This window comes from Tachyglossus aculeatus, chromosome 1 (assembly GCF_015852505.1).
Source record: "Tachyglossus aculeatus isolate mTacAcu1 chromosome 1, mTacAcu1.pri, whole genome shotgun sequence".
Lineage (NCBI taxonomy): Eukaryota > Metazoa > Chordata > Mammalia > Monotremata > Tachyglossidae > Tachyglossus > Tachyglossus aculeatus.
Genome location: NC_052066.1, coordinates 168,861,601 through 168,885,545, shown reverse-complemented (window position 1 = coordinate 168,885,545; position 23,945 = coordinate 168,861,601). Strand labels below are relative to the sequence as shown.

The 23,945-nt window shown below is 46.9% G+C and overlaps 1 protein-coding gene across 4 annotated transcripts in view; it reads left to right on the top strand.

The window, feature by feature from the left end:
* The window catches only part of ADCK1 (aarF domain containing kinase 1), a 151,035-nt gene that overhangs the window by 109,546 nt on the left and 17,544 nt on the right, over positions 1–23,945 (top strand). For all 4 annotated transcript variants that reach the window (XM_038744017.1, XM_038744034.1, XM_038744025.1 and 1 more), the window contains one exon: positions 789–905. In XM_038744017.1, coding sequence (XP_038599945.1) covers positions 789–905 — 117 coding nt within the window. The remainder of the gene's footprint in view (positions 1–788; positions 906–23,945) is intronic.

Sequence of the window (23,945 nt, the reverse complement as noted above, 5' to 3'; positions counted from 1 at the left end):
ATCACTGGGGTGGATACAAGCTAGTCAGGCTGGGAAAAGTCCCTTTCATATGTGGGGCTCACAGTCTTAATCTTCATTTTACAGATGAAGTAACTTAGACACAGAGAAGTGGGAAACCAAGTGACTTGACCAAGGTCACACAGCAGACATATGGGAGAGCGGCTATTAGAACATTCATTGTGTTGTGGGCCAGAACTGTGTCTACCAACTCTGTTGATTTGTACTCTCCCAAGCACTTAGTACAGTGCTCTGCACACAATAAATGCTCAATAAGTAACATTGATCGATTGATTGGAAGTAGATGTTGGAGATAGTAGCCTCGTGCCATCCATGGTCACCCAGCGATCCAGCTTGCTGGGCCTCCTTTCCTGCTCCCCATGTTTCATGCTCCTCAAGGACATGGATCGTTTCTACCAACGCTAGGGTACTCTCCCAAGCACCTAGCACAGTGCTGTGCACACATTAAGCACTCAATCAAAACCAGTGATTGATTGGATTAATAATAATAATAATAATAATAATAATAATAATGGTATTTGTTAAGCGCTTACTATGTGCCAAGCACTGTTTTAAGCTCTGGTGTAGATACAAGGTAACCAGGTTGTCCCACATGGGACGCACAGTCTTAATCCCCATTTTGCAGGTGAGTTAACTGAGGCACAGAGAAGTTAAGTGACTTGTCCAAGGTCACTCAGCAGACAAGTGGCAGATTGATTCTCCCATGTGCACACCCAGCCCCCTTCCCCTGCCACCCTGGGGCTGCCTTAAGAATTTTCCTCTCATTTCAGGTTCCTCGCATCTACTGGGAGCTGTCAACCAGGCGGGTGTTGCTAATGGAGTTTGTGGAAGGCGGGCAGGTGAATGACAGGGCCTATATGCACAGGAACAGGATAGACGTCAACGAGGTGAGACTGGTGCGACGGTTATGGTTCTATTGCCTGCTCTCAGGGCCTCCTTCTCCCTTTCCCACCACCACCCAGTTAAGAAGATCTCCTTGGCTCAGCTATGGGTCACCCCTTTAAGGGAGATCTGGAGACTGAAGAAACAAAGAAAATCTATCCATGAATGGAATCAATCAATCAATCGTATTTATTGAGCACTTACTGTGTGCAGAGCACTGTACTAAGCACTTGGGAAGTACAAGTCGGCAACATATAGAGACGGTCCCTACCCAACAACGGGCTCACGGTCTAGGAGGGGGAGACAGACAACAAAACATGTAGACAGGTGTCAAAATCGTCAGAACAAATAGAATTATAGCTATATGCATATCATTAACAAAATAAATGGAATAGTAAATATGTACAAGTAAAATAAATAGAGTAATAAATCTGTACAAGTATTTACAAGTACTGTGGGGAGGGGAAGAAGGTAGGGCTGGAGGGTATGGGGAGGAGGAGAGGAAAAAGGGGGCTCAGTCTGGGAAGGCCTCCTGGAGGAGGTGAGCTCTCGGGCTTTGAAGGGAGGAAGAGAGCTAGGTTTGCGGATGTGCAGAGGGAGGGCATTCCAGGTCAGGGGAAGGACGTGGGCCGGGGGTTGATGGCGGGACAGGCGAGAACGAGGCACAGTGAGGAGGTTAGCGGCAGAGGAGTGGAGGGTGTGGGCTGGGCTGGAGAAGGAGAGAAGGGAGGTGAGGTAGGAGGGGCTGAGGTGACGGACAGCCTCGAAGTCAAGAGTGAGGAGTTTTTGCTTGATTCGTAGGTTGACATTTATCAAGTGCTTACTGCGTGCAAAACACTGTACTAAGCACTTGGGAGAATTCAATATAACAGAGTTGGGCCATGTGTTCCCTGCCTTCAAGAAGCTTACAGTCTAGAGGGGGAGGCAGACATTAATATAAATAAATAAATTATGGATGGGGACCTAAGTGCAGTGGGTCTGAGGGTGGATTCAGATAATAATAATAATGATGACATTTATTAAGTGCTTACTGTGTGCAAAACACTGTTCTAAGTGCTGAAGCACTGAGTGCAAGGGGATGCAGAATCTGTCCGCATGTTTTGTTTTGTTGTCTGTCTCCCCCTTCTAGATCGTGAGCCCGTTGCTGGGTAGGAACTGTCTCTATATGTTGCCAACTTGTACTTCCCAAGCGCTTAGTACAGTGCTCTGCACACAGTAAATGCTCAATAAATACGATTGAATGAATGAATAAATGAATGCAGAAGAGAGAGGGAGAAGTGGAAATGAGTGCTTAGGGAAGGGCTCTCGGAGGAGATGGGATTTGAATAAGGTTTTGAAAGAGGTGAGAGTGGTGATCTGTCATATTCCAAGGGGAAGGGAGTTCCAGGCCAGAGGGTGGACTTGGCAAGGGCGCATAGGAAAGAGCCCGGTCTTAGGAGTCAGAGGTCATGGGTTCTAATTCCGGTTCTGCCGCATCAGCTGTGTGACTTTGGGCAAGTCAACTTCTCTGTACTTCAGTTACCTCATCAGTAAAATGGAGATTTAGAGTGTGAGCCCCACGTCGGACAAACTGATTACCTTGTATCTACCCCAGCACTTAGAACGATGCTTGGCCTGTGGGAGAACTAGAGAGCAGGGGACGCAGCTAGCCTAGTGGAAAAGGCATGAAATTCGGAGTCAGAAGGCTCTATCCCTGATTCCTTGATCATGTCTATCACCTCTATGATTTTACACTTACCAAAGCTCGTGGTACAGTGTTCTGCACACTGCAAGTGCTCAGTAAATACCATTGATTGATTGGGCAAGTCACTTACCCTCCCTGGGCCACATCTGTAAAATGTGGGGGTAGGGTAAAGTGCTTGTCCCATGTGGGGTAGGGACTGTGTCTGATTTCATAATCTTGGGACTTCTCCAGTGCTTAGTGCTCAGTAAGGGCTTAAAAATGTCGTGATTATTATCATTATTATTACTGGTGGCACATTGGCTAGAGGTAGTGAAGGTAAGAGTGATCCATGAGGAAAAGTGAAGGGAATTCAGAGTGCTTAACTTGACTCCATGGGAGATTAACCTCTAACGAAGACTCTGGGAGTAGGAGGGCTCTGAAAGGGAAAGAGAGTTGGAGAGGTATAAGGGAAACAAGAGGAGGGGAAGTTTAGGCCAAGAAGAACTCTTTTTATCCTGAAAAATGGTTGGACCAGGACCCAATCTCCATCTCCGGCTCTGAGTTTTAAACACAAGACTGGACTCACCCTGCTGGGAGAAGCAGCGTGACCTAGTGGAGAGAGCACAGGCTTGGGAGTCGAGGGACCTGGGTTCTAATCCTGGCTCTTCCACTTGCCTGCCCTGTGACCTGGGGCCAGAAACTTCAGTCTTCTGTGTCTCAGTTCCCTCATCTGTAAAATGAGAATTCAGTAAACTGTGATCCCCATGCCGGCAGTGTGTTCGATCTGCGTGTACTATATCTAACTCAGTGCTTGATATGCTGCCTGACACATGGTAAGTACTGACCCAACAGCCCAATTATTATTATTAGGTAGAAGTTGCCCTCACGGGAGTGATGAGTTGAAGGGAAACGGCGATGGGTGATTTGGGGTTCAACTCTACAGGGCTTCAGTGTCAACAAAGGATTGAGTGAAATTTCTCGGTGAGATGTGTTGGATGCCGCACTTAAGTGCACACACACTCTCTCTCTTTCTCTCTCTCTCTCTCTCTCTCTCTCCCAATCCTACCCTCTGCCACTCTGGCCACCCAGCCAACACGCGGCAGCAGGTAGAGGGAGGGAGAGGAGCTTTTTCTGAGCAGAGGCTGCTCTCAGTGTAGCCTGCAAGGGAAGCCTAACATCTCTGCTTCCTAAATGCTAAGTGTTCCCCAGGCCCTCCCTCACTTTCAACCAGGTTACTGACATTTACCTAATACTGGCTGTGGCGAGATTATCATTATAGCTGCCCTCAAAGGGCATTAATCGCTCTGGATTCCTTGGAATGCCAGCCGTAATGGCATTTAATCAGAGGAGGCTTTGATTTTTAAAGACAAGTGCAAACACGGAAAGATCTGTCGGTGACACAGTCTGCTCGTGCTTGGTTGAGTAGTGCTGGAAATGTGAATAGAGGTGGGCAGGGCTGTTGGCAGAGGGAAGAGGTGGGAGGTGGAGTGAGGTGGGGGTTGGGTGGAAATCTTGCCCTGATACTATCACCATGCTGAACAGCAACCTTGAGAATAGCTCCGTGCCCGGGCCTAGAAATGAGTTTGAGGGTGGGGCAAAACAAAGGTTGGCTTTTGTAGAAAATGGTATTTGGACTAAGCAAGTGTCAAGGGAAGCCAGTTGGTGACATGCTTGGGTAAGAATAAAAATTATGGTATTTATTAAGCACTTACTATGTGGCAAAACCCTACTAAGCTCTGGAGTAGGTGCAAGATTCATTCATTCATTCAGTCATATTTATTGAGCACTTACTGTGTGCAGAGCACTGTACTAAGCACTTGGGAAGTACAAGTTGGCAACATATAGAGATGGTCCCTACCCAACAACGGGCTCACAGTCTAGAAGGGGCAGACAGACAACAAAACGAAACATGTGGACAGGTGTCAAGTCGTCAGAACAAATAGAATTAAAGATAATCGGGTTGGACATAGTCACTGTCCCACCTGGGGCTCACAGTCTAAGTAGGAGGGAGTTAAATGTAATACCCATTTTTAGATGAGGAAATTGAGGCCCAAAGAAGTTAAGTGACTTGCCCAAGGCCACACAGCAGGCAAGTGGGGGAGTTAGGATTAGAACCCAGACTTGCCATGCTGCTTCCCAACTGGTAGGTTCAACACACTACCTCAGGATTCATTCACATCTATCAACTCTGTTGAATTGTATTCTCCCAAGCTCTTAGTACAGTGGTCTGCACATAGTAAGCGCTCAATCATTACCATTGATTGATGGATTACCTAACTGATAGTCTCATCCCTAGCACCCACAGGAAGAGATGTGAGCTGGGTGGATTGAAGGACCAATTTTGGGGGTGTCTCTTGCAGTGGTGACAAATTACTAAGGCATTATCCAGTAAGCAGAAACCAAACCCAAACTACCTTCCACTCTTCAGAGGCTTACCCAGTTTCTTTTGGAGTATTTTCACAATTTGTAAACTCTATCAGATGATAGTCACCTCCATAGAGTCTCCATGGTATGTTCCTCCGTGACAGAGGTTCTCTGTAGGGTCATCTTTTCACTGCCTGTAGCCTAATAATAATAATTATGGTACGTGTTAAGCACTTACTATGTGCTAGGCACCATACTAAGTACTGGGGTAGATACAAGTCACAGTCCCTGCCCAACATGGGGCTCACAGTCTTAATCCCCATTTTGCAGATGAGGTAACTCAAGCACTGAGAAGTGAGAAGTGAAGTGACTTGCCCAAGGTCACACAGTATACAAATGGCAGAGCTGGGATTAGAACCCAGGTCCCCTGACTCCCAGGCTGGGCTGTTTCCACTAGGCCCTGAAGCTTCTCAAAGGAGTCCGCACTGTTCATCTAATAACTTAGTTATTGAGAGATTCATTCCACCAAGGAAAGACTACCTATAGGAGGAGTTTTGAAGTGTGAATTAAAGTTCAGAATTCCTGAATTGCTTAGACATAAAATGAGTGTCAAAATGTTACACTAGGTCTGCCTGTTCAAGGTCAAATCCTGAGGTCCTGTGTGTTATGTGAGTTTGGTATGTTTGTGTGAGAAAGAGAGGGAGAGAGAGATCAATCAGTCATATTTATTGAGTTCTTACTGTACTGTACTAAGTGCTTGGGAGAGTATAGTACACCAGGTTTCGCAGACATGTTTCCTGCCCAAAAGAAGATTGTAGTGTAGATGGGGAGAAAGACATTCAAATAAGTTACAGATATGTACATAAGTGTTGTGGGGCTGAGGGTGGGATAAATAAAGGGTACAAATCCAAGTGCAAGGATGGTGCAGAAGGGAGAGGGAGAGGGCAAAATGAGGGCTTAGTCGGGGAAGGCCTCTTGGAGCAAATGTGATTTTAATAGGGCTTCGAAGGTGGAGAGAGAGTTGGTCAGTTCTATAAAAGCAGCGTGTCTCAGTGGAAAGAGCACATTCTTGGGAGTCAGAGGTCATGGGTTCTAATCCCAGCTCTGCCACATGTCTGCTGTGTGACCTTGGGCAAGTCACTTCTCTGAGCCTCAGTTACCTCATCTGTAAAATGGGGATTAAGACTGTGAGCCCCACGTGGGACAACCTGATCACTTTGTATTCCCCCCAGCACCTAGAACAGTGCTTTGCACATAGTAAGCACTTAACAAATGCCATCGTTATTATTAAAAGGGGGAGGCTAGGGGCAGGACGTGGGTGAGGGGTTCCCAGCAAGAGAGATGAGATTGAGGTACGGTGAGTAAGTTGGCACTAGAGAAGCAAAGTTTGTGGGCTGGTTTGTAGTAGGACAACAGGGAGGTAATGTAGGAGGGGGCGTGGTGATTGTGTACTTAAAAGTCAATGGTAAGGAGTTTCTGTTTGATGCAGAGGTGGATGGGCAACCGCTGGAGATTCTTGAGGAGTGAGGAAACATGGATTAAGCTTTTTTTTAGAAAAATGATCTGGGCAGCAGAGTGAAATATGGATTGAAGTGGGGAGAGACAAGATGCACGGAGGTCAGCAAGGAGGCTGATGTAGTAGTAGCAGTTTTGATGGAGAGGAAAGGGTGGATTTTTAGCAATGTCGTGAGGGTGGAACAGACAGAATTTGGTGACAGACTGGTGACAGACTGAATAAGCGAGTTGAATGAGGGAGATGAGTCAAGGATAACGCCAAGGTTATGGGCTTGTGAGACAGGAAGGATGGTGGTGCCATCGCTGTAGATCTACAGGGATGGGAAAATCAGGGGAATGACAGGGATTGGATGGGAAGATAAGGAGTTCAGTTTTGGGCATGTTAAGTGTGAGGTGTCACTGAGACTTCCGAGTAGATGTGTCCTGGAAGCAGGAGGAAATGTGAGACTGCAGAGAAGGAGAGAGATCAGGGCTTGGAGATGTGGATATGGGAATCATCTACATAGAGATTCTAGTTGAAGCCATGAGAGAAAATGAGTTCTTCAAGGGAGTGGGTGTAGATGGAGAATGCGAGGGGATCCAGAAATGAGACTTGAGGAACTCCAATAGTTAGAGGGTGAGAGGCAGAGGAGGAGCCCACGAAAGAGACTGAGAATGTGCAGCCAGAGAAAGAGGAGGAGAGCCAGGAGAGGACAGTGTCAATGAAGCCAAGGTTGGAGAATGTTTCCAAGAGAAAGGGGTGGCCTCCAGTGTTGAGGGCAGCTGAGAGGTTGAGGAGGAGTACAGAGTATAGAGGAGTGTAATGTCTGGAGTATAAAGACTGTTGGATTTGACAAGAAGGAGATCATCGGTGACCTTCGAGATGGCGGTGTCTGGGTGAGTGAAAAGGTTGGAAGCCAGATTGGAGGGAGTTAAGGAGAGAATTGGAGGACAGGAAATGGAGGCAATGAGTGTAGTCAGCTTGCCCCAGGACTTTGGAGAGGATTGGTAGGAGGGAGATGGGAACTGGAGGGAGCCATGTGATCAGTGGAGGATGTTTTTAGGATAGTGGAGAAATGAGCAGGTTTGAAAGCAGTGGGGAAGAAGCCATTGGAGAATGAACAGTTGAAGATGGAGGTTAGGGAGGAGACAAAATGGGGGCAAGCGTTTTGATAAGGTGTGAAGGGTCGATGTCAGAGGCACAGGTGAAGGGAATAGATTTTGAGAGGAGGTGGGAGATCATCTCTTGAGCTACTCCTGGGAAAGATGGGAGAGTTGAAGAAGGGGCAGGAGCAGGGAGGGACTGGAGAGGAGCAAGGGAGATTTTAAGGAGAGCATCCCTGACGTTTTCAATTTTATCAGTAAATTATGTGGCCAGGTCATTAGGGACAAGAGCTGGGGGATGCAGGGGGTTTGAAGAGGGAGTTAAACAATTGAGACAACTGGTGAGGGCAATGGGTTTGGGAGAAATAATGTTGCCGGGTGGAGGAGAGGGCAGAGTTGAAACGGGCAAGGATGAATTAAGATAGACAAGATCGACCTGATGTCTGGATTTCCACCAGCAGTGCTCTGCAGCTTGTTCACAGGAGCAAAGGAATGAAGAGAGGGAGAGAAAAGCAAGAGGGAAAGAGAGCACAAAAGGGCACACGGTAAAACTTTTTTTGGCAAAGTGTGCGATTTGCAAAGTGTGCAGATCCTAAACTGTGTCCTGAGACTGTGTTGTACTTAGTCAAAACAAATGTTTGAAGCCAATTTTAGGGTGTGTGTAACAGATGGAAAATTACAGTGTTGTGTTTTCTTAAGAACCATGTAAGTTGGCTCTCAATGAAATATATTTATGAGAAAGCTCATGTTGGGCAGAGATCTTTCACTGAATAGGGAAGAATCAAATTATTTTAAAAGTGAAAGCAACAGGCCAGAGAAAAGCAGCATGGCCTAATAGATTGAGCACTGGTCTGGGGGTCAAAGGACCCGGGTTCTAATCCCAGCTCTCCCCTCCCCCCCGCCATTGTCTGCTGTATGACCTTGAGCAAATCACTTAACTTCTCTGTGCCTCAGTTACTCTGAGCCCCATGAGGGACTTGGACTGTGTCCAACCCGATTAGCTTGTATCTACCCAAGTGCTTAGTACAGTGCCTGGCATATAATAATAGCAGTAATAGTAATAATAATTGTAGTATTTGTTAAGCACTTACTGTGTGCCAAGCACTGTACTAAGTGCTGGGGTAGATATAAGATAATCAGGTCCCACATGAGGTTTACAGTCTATGTGGGAGGGAGAACAGATATTGAATCCCCATTTTGCAGAAGAAGGAACTGAGGCACTGAGAAGTAAAGTGACTTACTCAAGGTCACTCAGCAGCAAGTGGCAGAGCCAGGATTAGAGCTGCAATCCTCTTACTCCCAGGTCTTTGCCCTTTCTGCTAGACCACACACTGCTTAACAAATAGGGGCATGGGACCATAAGGGAAGTCTGCTGGTTAATTTCATTTTACCTCGGACTTGATCGTCATATATACGTGTTAGACTTGGACTTCATGGGTAAGACGCTGAGGATCATCGTGTTGGAAGAATGTGAGCTTGAAGATGTGAGTGTGTATGTTCGTTGGGGGGTGGTGGAGGGAGGGAGGTGGCGGTAGAAGCGATGGTATTAAACACAGGAATGGAGTTCCAAGGAACACCGGAAAATTTCCTTTTCTGAAGAGCTGGAAAAATGGAATGGACACCCATTTTCTGGGGATGGTTTAGGTGCAGTCTATCCTAGGAGTCCTTCCTGCATCACGATACTCAGGATCATAATTATTCATTCATTGAGCACCTGCAAATCTCGTTGTGGGTGTGGAGAAATAGAGATCCAATTAAAGTAGAGACATTTCCTGCCCACAAGAACTTCACAGCCCAGTGGGGGAAGACAAGTATTGAAACAGTGAACCGATTAACACTAACGATGCACATTTCAACCATCAAACAAATGTAAGAAAGGAGGGCAGCCTGGTGAAGTCATTCAGGGTAGAATAGTGATGCTCCTTTCCTTCCCAGCTCCCAGCTCCAGGGAATCAGGAAACAGGAAACTGAGCTTTCTACATTTATAAAGGCTTTGCTCTTGCCCCTTTCCTCTGTTCTGGCAGAGAGGTGGAGTCTGGGATCCCGGAAGGCCTGGGAGACTTGTGGAAGCCCTCAGTTTGCCTGACTCCAGTGGCAGAGAGCCAGGTTAGCTGTTCGTACATGTAGGTTTGCCCATGTAAGAGGATTGTTGGAATTAAAGCGCTAACTGAATGTCCATCTCTTCACATCTGGAACCACTAATCTCTGCTGTTGTTAAGCATAAATGGACCTGATCAGAAGCCTGAGTGGATAATTCTGCCTTGGAAGCAGCAGAAAGAGCACAGGTCTAAGAGTCACTCTAAATTGTAAGCTCATTGTGGGCAGGGAATATGTCTGTTATATTGTTATATAGTACTCCCCCAAATGCTTAGTACAGTGCCCTGCAAACAGTAAGTGCTCAATACATATGATTGACTCGCCAACTAACTGATTGACCAGGGTTCTAATCCTGGCTCTGCCACTTAACTGCTGTGCAGCCTTGGGCAAGTTATTCACTGTCCTGTGCCTCAGTTGCCTCAGTGGTAAAATGAGGATGAAATACATGTTCACCCTCTGTCTTAAACTGTGAGCTCCATGTGGACTGGTACTGTGTTAGATCTGATTTTCTTGTATCTACCACAGTGCTTTGCAAATAATAAGCCCTTAGTAAGTGCCACAATGATTAATTATTACTTGAGGGCATTGAAAGAAGCTACAGGCAGAGCTCTCCTGAATGGAAGGCGTTCTCCAAGCCCGTGGGATCACCTGTCCACTTGAAGTTGAAACCCAGCTACCCTCTTTCAAAAAAAAAAACTGAGTACTAACCACTTAGAAACCTTCACTTTCTCATTAACTGCCTACCTAGGAGTTCCCGTTTAACAAGTACCAACATAATAATAATAATATTTGTTAAGAGCTTACTATGTGCCAAGCACAGTTCTAAGTGCTGGGGTAAAAATAAATTAATCAGGTTGGACACAGTCCCTGTTCCACATGGGGCTCACACTCTTAATCCCCATTTTACAGATGAGCTAATTGAGGCACAGAGAAGTCAACTGACCTGCCCAAGGTCACACAGCAGACAAGTGGTCCAATGGAAAGACCACAGGCCTGGGAGTCAGAAGACCTGCGTTCTAATTGGCTTGGGAGTCAGAGGTCGTGGGTTCAAATCCCGACTCCACCAATTGTCAGCTGTGTGACCTTGGGCAAATTGCTTAACTTCTCTGTGCCTCAGTTCCCTCATCTGTAAAATGGGGATGAAGACTGTGACCCCCACGTGGGACAACCTGATTTCCTTGTGTCAATTCACCTGCCCGGGTTCTAGGTCCTGAAATATACCGATGAGAGATTCCATCTTATATAGGTTGAGGAGGATTACTTTGCAGTAGAGGCCATTGGGTTTGGCAAGAAGGAGATCATGGTGACCTTGGAGAGAGCAGTTTCTGAGGAGTGAAGGGGGCAAAATTCAGATCGGAAGGAGGCAAGGAGAGGGTTGGAGACAAGAAAGTGGAGGCAATGGGTGTAGACAATTCACTCAAAGGTTTAGAGGAATAATAATAATAATAATAATAATAATAAAGGTTCAGAGGAATAATAATAGTAATAATAATAATAATAGTGGTATTTGTTAAGCGCTTACTATGTGCAAAGCACTTTTATAAGCGCTTGGAGGGATACAAGGTGGTCAGGTTGTCCCACGTGGGGCTCACAGACTTAATCCCCATTTTACAGATAAGGTAACTGAGGCACAGAGAAGTGAAGTAGCTTGCCCAAGGTCACACATCTGACAAGTGGCAGAGATGGCATTCGAACCCATGACCTCTGACTCCCTAGCCCGGGCACTTTCCACTGAGCCACGCTGCTTCCCTAGGGTGATGGGGTGATAACTGGAGAGTGAACAGTTGAAGATGGTGGTCAGGGATGGGAGAAATTGGGGGCAAATGTTTTGAGACTGTTTTTAGAATGTTTTTGGACTGTGAGCCCACTGTTGGGTAGGGACTGTCTCTATATTTTGCCAACTTGTACTTCCCAAGCACTTAGTACAGTGCCCTGCACACAGTAAGCACTCAATAAATATAATTGATTGATTGATTGATTGATAAGGTGTGAAGGGAGGGGGTCAGAGGCACAGTTGGAGGGGGTAGATATGGAGAGGAGGAGAGAAAGCTCTTGAGATACTGCTGGGACAGATGGAAGCTTCTAAGAAAGGGCAGGAGGAGGAAGGGACTGAAGAGGAGCAGGGAAGGTTTTAGGGAGATCATGCCTGATGAGACAGGGTCTGGGTCCAACCTGATTTATTTTATAATAATAATAATAATAATGGCATTTAGTAAGCACTTAACTATGTGCAAAGCACTGTTCTAAGCGCTAGAACAGTGCTGGACACATATTAAGTGCTTCACAAATACCATCATCATCATCATAATAATAACAGAAAGGGAGGGAATTCCGGGCCAGAGGGAGGATGTGGGCAAGGGATTGGCAGTGAGATAGAAGAGATCGAGGTACAGAGAGTGGGTTGGTGTTAGAGGAGCAGAGTGTGTGGGTTGGGTTGTAATAGGAAATCAGCGATCTAAGGTAGGAGGAGGAGATTGAGTGATAGCTGGTAGCTGATTGAGTGACTTAAAGCCGATAGTGAGAAGTTTCCGTTTGATGTGGAGGTGGATGGGCAACCACTAGAGGTTTTCAAGAAGTGGGGAGAAATGGGAACATTTCACTCCTCTAAAGCTAACCTACTCACTGAACCACGATCTTGTCTGTCTCTCTGCGGACCTCACGCCCACATCCTGCCTCTGGCCCTGAATGCTCTCCCTCTTCATATGTGACAGACTCCCCACTTTCTTTCATTCATTTAATTGTATTTATTGAGCGCTTACTGTGTGCAGAGCACCGTACAAAAAGCTTGGAAAGTACAATTTGGCAACAGGTAGAGACAATCCCTACCCAACAATGGGCTCACAGTCTAGAAGGGGGAGACAGACAACAAAACAAAACAAGTATACAGGCATTAACAACATCAGAATAGATAAATCGAATTATAGATATATACAAATCATTAATAAAATACATAGAATAATAAATATGTACAAATATACACAAGTGCTGTGGGGTGGGTAAGGGGGTAGAGCAGAGGGAGGGAGTAGGGACAATGGGGAGGGGAAGAGAAGCAGAGGAAAAGGGGGGCTCAGCCTGGGAAGGCCTTTTGGAGGAGGTAGGCTCTCAGTAGGGCTTTGAAGGGGGGAAGAGAGCTAGTTTGGCAGACGTGGAGAGGGAGGGCATTCCAGGCCAGAGGTAGGACGTGGGCCAAAGGTCAACGGTGGGACAGGCGAGAATGAGCAAAGTGAGGAGGTTAGCGACAGAGGAGCGGAGTGTGCGGGCTGGACTGTAGAAGGAGAGAAGGGAGGTGAGGTAGCAGGGGGCAGGGTGATGGAGATAGTTGGATGATAGTTGGTGATGGATGATAGGAGTTTTAGCTTCATGCGAAGATTGATAGGCAACCACTGGAGATTTTTGAGGAGGAGGGTGACATACCCAGAGCGTCAGAGCCTTATTGAAGGCACATCTCCTCCAAGAGGCCTTCCCTGACTTAACCCTAATTTCCTCTTCTAATTCATTCATTCATTCAGTCGTATTTATTGAGCACTTACTGTGTGCAGAGCACTGTACTAAGCACTTGGGAAGTACAAGTTGGCAACATATAGAGACAGTCCCTACCCAACAATGGGCTCACAGTCTAGAAGGGGGAGACAGACAACAAAACAAAACATATTAACAAAATAAAATAAATAGAATAGTAAATATGTACAAGTAAAATAGAGTAATAAATATGTACAAACATATATACAGGTGCTGTGGGGAGGGGGAGGAGGTAGGGCGGGGGGGGATAGGGAGGGGGAGAGGAAGGAGGGGGCTCAGTCTGGGAAGGCCTCCTGGAGGAGGTGAGCTCTCAGTAGGGCTTTGAAGGGAGGAAGAGAGCTAGCTTGGTGGATGTGCGGAGGGAGGGCATTTTGGCCAGGGGGAGGACGTGGGCCGGGGGTTGACAGCGGGACAGGCAAGAACGAGGCACAGTGAGGAGATTAGTGGCAGAGGAGTGGAGGGTGCGGTCTGGGCTGGAGAAGGAGAGAAGGGAGGTGAGGTAGGAGGGGGCGAGGGGATGGAGAGCCTTGAAGCCGAGAGTGAGGAGTTTTTACCTGATGTGTAGGTTGACTGGTAGCCACTGGAGATTTTTGATTAGGGGAGTAACATGCCCAGAGCATTTCTGCACAAAGATGATCCGGGCAGTGGCGTGAAGTATAGACTGAAGTGGAGAGAGACAGGAGGATGGGAGATCAGAGAGGAGGCTGATGCAGTAATCCAGTCGGGATAGGATGAGGGATTGAACGAGCAGGTTAGCGGTTTGGATGGAGAGGAAAGGGCGGATTTTGGCGATGTTGCGGAGGTGAGACGACAGTTTTTGGTGACGGAATGGATGTGAGGGGTGAACGAGAGAGTGGAGTCGAGGATGACACCAAGTTTGCAGGCTTGTGAGACGGGAAGGATGGTAGTGCCGTCTACAGTAATGGGAAAGTCAGGGAGAGGGCAGGGTTTGGGAGGGAAGATAAGGAGTTCAGTCCTGGACATATTGAATTTTAGATGGTGGGCAGACATCCAGATGGAGATGTCTTGAAGGCAGGAGGAGACACGAGCCTGAAGGGAGGGAGAGAGAGCAGGGGTAGAGATGTAGATTTGGGTGTCATCAGTGTAGAGATGATAGTTGAAACGGTGGGAGCGAATGAGTTCACCAAGGGAGTGAGTATAGATAGAGAACAGAAGGTGACCAAGAACTGACCCTTGAGGAACCCCTACAGTAAGGGGATGGGAGGGGGAAGGAGCCCGCAAAGGAGACTGAGAATGAATGGCCGTAGAGATGAGGAGAAGCAGGAGAGAACCGAGTCTGTGAAGCCAAGGTTGGATAGCGTGTTGAGGAGAAGGGGGTCGTCCACAGTGTCAAAGGTAGGTGAGAGGTCAAGGAAGATTAAGATAGAATTAGGAGCCATTGGATTTGGCAAGCAGGAGGTCATTGGTGACCTTTGAGAGGGCAGTTTCCATGGAATGTCGGGGACGGAAGCCAGATTGGAGGGTCTCTCTGACTTGCTCCCTTTATTCATCCACCTCCCAGCCCCACAGCACTTGTGTACATATCTGTAACTTTATTTATATTAATGTCTGTCTCCCCCTCTAGATTGTAAGCTCTCAGTGGGCAGGGAGTGAGTCTGTTATATTGTTATATTGTACTCTTTCCCAAGCACTTAGTACAGTGCTCTGCTCATAGCAAGTGCTCAATCAGTACTGACTTACTGACTGACTGGGCAGAAAATGGTATGGAAATGGGTCCAAACAGAATACTGGTAGCTACACACTGGTAGCTCTTCCAAAAGGCAAGGAAGGGTTTTCAGCCTGCATTTGGCTGGGGCTGTCAGATGGGGGAATGGCATGAGAAGCAGCATGGTGTAGTGGATAGAGCATGGACCTGGGGGCCAGGAGGTCATGGGTTCTAATCCTGGCTTCACCACTTGTCTGCTGTGTGACCTTGGGCAAGTCACTTAACTTCTCTGTGCCTCAGTTACCTCATCTGTAAAATGGGGATTGAGATTGTGAGCCCCACATGGGACAGGGACTATATCTAACCTGATTTGCTTGTATCCTCTCCGGCACCCCAGTACAGTGCCTGCCACATAGAGCTCAAAAAATACCACTATTATTATTAGTATTATTATGAAGGATGGGGAGGGGTTGGAAGTGAGTCAGCTGACATGGTGTACTGCAGAAAGAGGGGGTTTGGGGTGTACAATCTAGTGGGGTATTGACTCCCTATTTTACAGACCAAGTAACTGAGGCACAGAGAAGTTAAGTGACTTGCCCAAAGTCACACAGTAGACAAGAGATGAAGCCAGAATTAGGACCCAAATCCCCTGACTTTAAGGCCCTGGTCTCTTCCCACTAGGCCAGGCTGCTTCCCCTGTGTGAGAAGAGCGTTCCCCAGTTCTTCAGAAGCTCTCTTTCCACACTGCCTAATGAAAACATGCTGTTACAGGAATATTAACTGTTCTCTTGAAGAGTCACAAGCTGAAGGCAGCCTGAAAGATGAATGGGAATTGTGTTAACTATTTAAATTATGCAGTTAGGGAATGAATCTTTATTGTTTGTGAATTGGGGAGAGCGAGGTAAAGAGCAGTGGAGAGGATGTAGTACTAGACCCAGGGCTAGACTGTAAGGTCATTGTGGGTGGGCAGGGCACGTGCCTTAGTAAAGTGGCATGGCCTATTGGATAGAGAACAGACCTGGGAGTCAGAAGGCCCTGGGTTCTAATCCCAGCTCCGCCAATTGTCTGTTAGGTGACCTTGGGCAAGTCATTTCACGTCTTTGTGCCTCAGTTACCTTATCTGTAATATGGGGATTTAAACTGCGAGCCCCACTTGGGATAACCTGATTACCTTGTATCTACCTCAACGCATAGAACAGTGCTTGGCATATAGTAAGCGCTTAACAAATACCATAATTATTATTATTGTTATTATTCTCTGTGCCTCAGTTACCTCATCTGTAAAATGGGGATTCTGTGAGCCCGATGTAGGACAGGGGCTCTGTCCAACCTGATTAGCTTGTAACAACCCCAAAGCTTAGACCAGTGCTTGACAGTAAGCGCTTAACAAATACTATTATTATTATTATTTTTATTATTACCAACTCTGTTGTACTCTCCCAAGTACGTTGCTTTACACCAAGTGCTCAATAAATGTCATTGATGATGAGGAGGAGGATGACTATCAAGCACTCTATCATTTACTATAAAGGGGAAATTGTTAGGATAGTAGACTGTCTCCCCCTTCTAGACTGTGAGCCTGTTATTGGGTAGGGACTGTCTCTATATGTTCCCAACTTGTACTTCCCAAGTGCTTAATACAGTGTTCTGCACACAGTAAGCGCTCAATAAATACGATTGAATTGAATTGAAAGAGAGGAAAAGTTCTGGAGGCCAGAAGTTCTAAGAGACCCTGACCCGACAGGAAGAAGAAACGCAACACTCATATGAACAAGTCAAGTAGTAATAGTGAATGAGGAATTTGCCCTTTAATTAGACATGTAGTGGTTGGTTTGCTTATAGTGACGATTCACATCGAGTTTATTCCCTTTCCAATCTGTTGACTCCATGCTAAAATTGCTAGTTAAAGGGACTTCTTGTCTCTTTCCAGTTGGCGGCCCGACCCTGTCTCGGGACCGCCCTCCAGGAGTGTGGCCGACAATCGCCTCTGGTCTGGTCATTTGTTTGAGAGACCCCTCCTTTTGTTTCCCCCTCCATAGACCGGGACAAGATATCACTGCTGGCTCTAAGCCGATCATCCTATTTGCCAATTACTTTAAGAGCCGACGACGGTGACTCTCATTGATCTCGTTAAAAGTAAAGGTCATGCCGGAGCTGGCTTCTCAGACTCAATGTTGCCTCCTCCAGCCAAAGAAATACTATTGATTGCAGAAACTTTATCGAAGGTTAATTGGATTTTGGTGAGGGTGTCTGTAAGACGGGCCATTGCTGAGGCCCGATTTAATGTCTGGGAAAGTAGCCGAGGGAAAGGAGAGCCAGAGGGAGGGAGGCATTGTAGAATGGGCAATAGGGAAGCAACTGTCTTTATGCAAAATGGCTCGTTTAAGGGGGTTGGTGCAAAGTGGGGTTCACATGGGGGCCGGGGTGGGGATCGGTATCTGCGGGATGGTTCCTCCATGAAGCAAGACCACATTTCTAACCATTTGGAAGTCACACTTGTCTTGCCAAGGGATCAAATTGCAAAGTTACAGAGGGGCCTTGATCAGGTAACTTAACCTCTGCATCTGTAAATCCTTCTTGGGTCCCCACCTCTTCTCCTTCTCGCCTTTTCCACCCATCTCCCTTCAATCTGTCAATGGTATTTATTGAGCACTTACTGTGTGTGCGGCACTATACTAAGCACTTAGGGGAATACAGTATAACAGAGTTGGTAGACACCGTCCCTGCCCTCAAGAGCCTCAAAGGCTGGAGAGGAAGTTACGGTCTAGAGCCTTTTACAGTGCTTGGTTATCAATCAATTAATCAATCTACAGTCAATGAATCAATCTACTATAAGCTCCTTGTGGGCAGAAAACATGTCTACCAACTCTGTTGTATGCGCTCCCAGGAGCTTAATACAGTGGTCTGCACATCATAAGCACTCAGTATATACCACTGATGGATTCATTCATTTATTGAATGTTTCCTATGTGTGGAGCACTGTATTAAGCACTTGGAAGAGTACAATACAATAAAGTTTTTTTTTAAATAGTATTTGTTAAGCGTTTACTATGTGCCAGGCACCATTGTAAGTGCCGGGGGAGATGCAAATAATCAGGTTGGACACAGTCCACATCCCACATGGGGCTCACAGTCTTAATCTCCCTTTTGCTGATGAGGTAACTGAGGCACAGAGAAGTGACTTACCCAAGGTCACATGGCAGACAAGTGGTGGAGCTGGGATAATAATGATGGCATTTATTAAGTGCTTACTATGTGCAAAGCACTGTTCTAAGCACTGGGGGGGAAACAAGGTAATCAGGTTGTCCCACATGGGGCTCACAGTCTTAATCCCCACTTTACAGATGTGGTAAATGAGGCACAGAGAAGTTAAGTGATTTGCCCAAAGTCACACAGCTGACAATTGGTGGAGCCGGGATTTGAACCCATGACCTCTGACTCCCAAGCCAATTAGAACGCAGGTCTTCTGACTCCCAGGCTTGTGGTCTTTCCATTGGACCATGTTGCTTCTTTATTTCAGTAAGGTTGATAGACACCATCCCTGTCCTCAAGGGATTTATAATGTACAATCTTGTAATCGTCCCCTCTCTCCTATCCCCTTCTGATTGCTGCCCCAAACCATGAAGGGGTCAGAGGAGGATGTGCAGCTTAAAAACCTGGAGCTCCTTGGGAATTGTGGTTCCACATGAAGCCTGCTCAAGACAGGGACCAGAGTGGACAGTTGAGTTGTGTACCCATGCTAAACTGAGCATGGGGCCTACCCAGATCCTGCTTTGTGGGTAGCCCACCCTGTCATGTGACCGATGCTTGGCGAACTGATGCTGCATGAAGAGAAAAAGGGAAAATGTTCAGGTAGTTTAAAGGTCAGTCAGCGACTGCCCCTCACTGCTTCTCTCTAACGGCTCCTGGATGCATTTGAGTCGGAGCCAGAGTCAGTGTGTAAATATAATCTTAGTGCTTCCAGGCCCTTTCTATCAATCAAACAACCAATCATTCAATCGTATTTATGGAGCACCTACTGTGTGCAGAGCATGGTACTAAACACTTGGGAGCGTACAGTGTGACAGAGTTGGTGGACACATTCTCTGTCCACAGTGAGCTTCCAGACTAGAGGGGGAGACAGACATTAATATAAATCAGGATATGAATTACAGAAATATAAATAAGTGCTGGGGTGAATAAAGGGAGCAAATCCAAGTGAAAGGATGAATGCAGAAGGAAATGGGAGAAGAGATTATAGTTAACACCTTTTCCCATCCTCCTCTCTTGCTCTGGAGAGACAATCGGTATTATTTTTGAACTTTAAACAGGGCACCGGGAAAGGCTAATGACAAAGTCAGGGGCAATATAAAGGAAAGAAACTGGGCAAATTCAACAATAGACAACCCTCCCAAGATGGGAGCAAGGAAAACTGCTGCTCGTTATGGGCAGGTAATATATCTGCTAATTCTGTTGTGTACTCTTCCAAGCACTTAGCACAGTGCTCTCTACGTAGTAAGTGCTAAATAAATTCGATTGATTGATCCATTATTGTCGTTGGACGCCTTGCCCCTTTGGGGCAGGGGAGGTCCTGCTTCGAAAGCTTGGGAAGATAGATGTTTGCTTGCCCTGGTCCCACAGGAGGGACCATCTCCGAGGGAATGCAGCTGGGAAGGGGCAAGGGTTATTGGTGGCAGTCTCTGGCACATCCTTGTGGACTCAGGAGTCCTCTTGGTTGGGTGGTGGGGGACGGGGTGGGATGTGAAGAAGGAAACCTAATCATTTGTAGAAGAGGGGCACTGAGACAGAGAGAGCTGTGAAGGGGAATTAGTGCTCAGCCCAGGGATCGAACCCTAGGATTCAGGCTCCCAGGTTTGGCTGCACCCAGTTTTAATGCTCTGCGTTGCGTAGCAATCTCAGCCTCATCTCCTAGAGCCCCCAGAAACACAAGCGACATTAACCCCGGGACCTGAAATAAATTAATCTGAGCAGTTACGGATTAATCAAAGCTCTTTAGCCACTTGTAACTTTGAGAAAAGCCTGAAAAACACTCCTGGATTTAAATATTCTTTACTAAGTGAATTATTTACCCAGACTTCTCATAGACTCCCTTTTTTTCCCCCCACTGCTTCAGAATAAAGCCGTTGGGTAATTATTTAGAAATGATTTGAGTGACACATTCTCCTTACCACAAACAATTATAAACTCTGACACATTTTTCAGAGGGGCACCAGAGTGCTAGTTAGGGGACAGCTGCACTTAGCCGAACGTTCATGGATTTCCCAGCATCACCATTTCTCCCTGTACAGCACACATGGGGTTCCCTTATGTAATCATAGAATCAGGGGTTTCAGAGGTCTTGGAGAGATCACCTGGGAGTCAGAAGGACCTGTGGTTCTAATCCTGACTTTGCCACGTATCTGCTGTGTGTGACCTTGGATAAGTCACTTTACTTCTCTGTGCCTCAGTAGCAAACTAAGCCAATGTGGTTTTTGGAAAGTCAAATGACTCCACTTAGATTAGCACATTTTGGACACATCATCAGGAGGACTAATTCTCTGGAGAAGACACTAATACTAGGAAAAGTCCAGGGAAAACATGGAAGAGGCAGACCAGCAACAAGATGGATAGAAATGGTAACAGTGATAGCGGAAGAACCATTAGTAAGGTTATGGATTATAACAGAAGATAGGACTTTCTGGAGAAAATATATCCATAGAGGTGCTATGAATCAGAAATGACTCGATTACATTTTATAATAATAATAACAAAGTTGGGGATTAAGACTGTCAACCCAATGTGGGACAGGGACTGTGTCCAACCCAATTACTTTGTATCTACCCCAGCACTTAGTACAGGGCCTGGCACATAGTAAGAGCTTAACAATTACAAGTTTTGTCATTTTTATTAATATTATTGTCACCCTGCTGACCCCTCTGCCTCCAGGAAGATTTGCACTTAACCATAAAAAGATCATCTTCTTAGAAGCGCCATTAGGACTTTCTGTAGCATCCTTCTGCTCCCTCCTGCTTTCACTCTTTGTAAATTATTTTTGTCCGTTTCCCTCATCCGATTGGAAGCCCCTCCAAGTGTCTTGATAACTGCTTAGCGTAGTATAGTGCTTAGTATGGACCGAACACTCAGAAGGTGCTCAATAAATACCATGGATTGATTGATAGCATCATTTGCTATTGCAAGAAAATGGCTGCGATTTGAAGGGGCCGGTGGGTATCTGAGTATGAAGTTATGATGATAGCACTGTGCCTGGGACAGATGGAAGTTGTAAATGGAGGAGTAGCTTGGCCTAGTGGATAGAGCATAGGCCTGGGAGTTAGAAGGACCTGGATTCTAATCCTAACTCTGCCACTTGTCTGCTGTGTGACCTTGGGCAACTTACTTCACTTCTCTGTCCCTCAGTTACCTTATCTGTAAAATGGGGATTAAGACTGAGCCCCATGAGGGACAAGGATTGTATCCAATCTGATCAGCTTGTATCTATGCTAACACTTAGTAGGGTGCTTGGCACACAGAAAGTGTTCAACAAATACTATATATATATAGTATTTATAAAAGGATAGGGATAGCTAATATTCCATGACTTGTGTGAACTATCTGTTCTCTTCAGGGCTCAGGAGTTAAGACTGGGGAGACAGGATTAGACTAATCAGGATTGGTCCAAAGTGCCTTTCCCCTTCTTGTCTAGAAGTCTGCCCATCTTGCAAACTCTAGGGCCTAAATTTGAATTAGACAGGAGAGCCAGCATTAATGTTTTGCAAGACAGTGGAGTCGATTCTCATCCAGAAAAAAACTCTGGGGATTCTCCATGGAGAATTCATGTCATTCTTCACCACAGACCCACCAGGAACTGCTCCCAACTCTCCCATTGCCGACCCCTTGCTTGCACTGTTCCCTGGCCAGGAATTCCCCTGTTCCCCCCAAGTCTGTCGGGTCATTGCTCTCTGCGTCTCCAAAGCCCTACCCAAATCTCATCTCTAGACTGCAAACTCAATCTGTAGACTTTAACCTCGATGTGGGCAGGAAATGTGTCTGTTATACTATTATATTGCACTCTCCCAAGTGCTTAGTACAGTGCTCTGCACACAGTAAGCTCTCAATAAATACGATTGACTGACAGACTGACCTCCTCCAGGAAACCTTTCCTGATTAAATCAATACAGCCTAACGGGGTCAACCATCAGCCATCCTTAAGCTCTAATTAATTTTATTCCTAGCCTCAGGGCTTGTGTGTGTGTGTGTGTGTGTGTGTGTGTGTGTGTGTGCGCGCGCGCGCGCACACGAGCACGCGCGTGCTAGCTGTATATTCAATTCTTTATTCCCGGTTTCATCCCAGCAACAGCACTTGGGACAAGTAATAATGGGGTCCATGCAGCAATAACAGTAGCTGTGGGAGGCTCCTGCTGACAGGGAATTGTCCTCAGGCTCCTCCCAGCTCGCAGACTGGCCGCCCCCTCCTGAGGTTCGGAAGATCAGGAACAGCATGCGTCCCCCTCTGCCCCCGCCAGTCAAATAGGGACGAGTCTCCTCCCCAGCAACGGTGGGCCACCAGTCATTCCTCCCCCCAGGCCCCCTGCTCTGAGACCCTCTTGAAGTTTTCTTATTTCCCCTCCATCCTGCTGCCGGTTTGAGATTCCTTGGGGCAGAGTATTTGAGGCATGGAGTCTTTGCCAAGCCGTAGAGGACAGCGTGCAGGAATCCTGGTCTCTGGCCGGGCCACTGGACCGACACTGGAAGGAGCAGATGGCGTGGATCCTCGGGTTGGCGAGCATCCTCGGTCTGCTGAGCTTTTCCTCGGACCGCCAGAGGCTCTGGCAGAAACAGCTCCGGCTTCAAGCGCCTTCACACGGACACTGCCAGCCCCTTGACCTCTTATACGTTGCATCACATGTGTGCAGAGGAGTAGTTCCCAAAGACCCAGGCATCAAGATGCCACTGCTGATGCCCTTTGGGAAGCTTCTTAAATGGGATTAATAATAGTGCCGTTAGGTCAGCACTTTGGGCTAAGTGCCACGGTCGACTCAAGTTAATCAGATCTGTCACAGTCCTTGCCCCACGAGGAGTTCACGTTCTAAGGGGAAGGAAGAACAGGTATTGAATCCCCATTTTATAGATGAGGTAAATGAGGTGCAGAGAAGTGAAGTGACTTGCCCAAGGTCACACAGCAGACAGGTGGTGGAGCTGGGATTAGAACCCATGACTTTCTGACTCGCAGGCCCCCTGCTCTATCCACTGGGCATCACTGCTTCTGGAGAACCCAGTGTCTTCACCCTTTCCCTACCCAACCTTTCCCTGACTCTCAGGCCTTTGTTCTAGACTGTGAGCCTTTTGTTGGGTAGGGACCGTCTCTGTATGTTGCCAATTTGTACTTCCCAAGCTGTTAGTACAGTGCCCTGCACACTGTAAGCGCTCAATAAATACAATTGAATGAATGAATGAGAGCCTGGAACATCACATGATTACTGCTTAGCTGCTCATTTGCTCTGTGAGGTCCTGAAGAAGGCCTGTTTGTGCCCAAGCCTCTTAGTGGAGACCTGAGAAACCTGGTGAGACTGGATACATTCTGTGACTGGATGTAGCATTGATAATAGTTATAACGTTTGTTTGTTTTCATGGTAATTGTTAAGCACTTACTATGTGCCAGGTACTGTTCTAAGCACTGGGGTAGTACAGAGTAATCAGGTTGGACAGTCTGTGTTCTACATGGAGCGCAGCCTTAATCCCCAGTTTTATAGAAGAGATACCTGAGGCAAAGAGAAGTGAAGTGACTTGCCCAGGGTCACACAACGGGTACGTGGTGGAGCCGGGATTGGAACCCAGGTCCTCTGACCCCCGGGCCCCTGCCATTTCCACTGGGCCATGCTGCTGGATGTGGAGGTGTAGAACGGTTCTTGCTTCATGGACCAATCGGCTTCTGCTCCCAGCTGGACAAACTGGAGCGTTTGCCGGTGGGAGGGAATGTCTGGGAGTCTGTGCCAAAGGCAGCTCTCATTTGTGGTCTCTCTCCAGCCCCGAGAGCACCATCTCTGCCTCCGCACAGCCGGGGATGCTGCGGGGGCCTGTGGCTCTGGCCTCTGCCGAGGTCTGGACAGGATTGGAGTCGGGCTTAGGCGATGGGTTTTCTTTGTGCCAGGGCTAATGGGG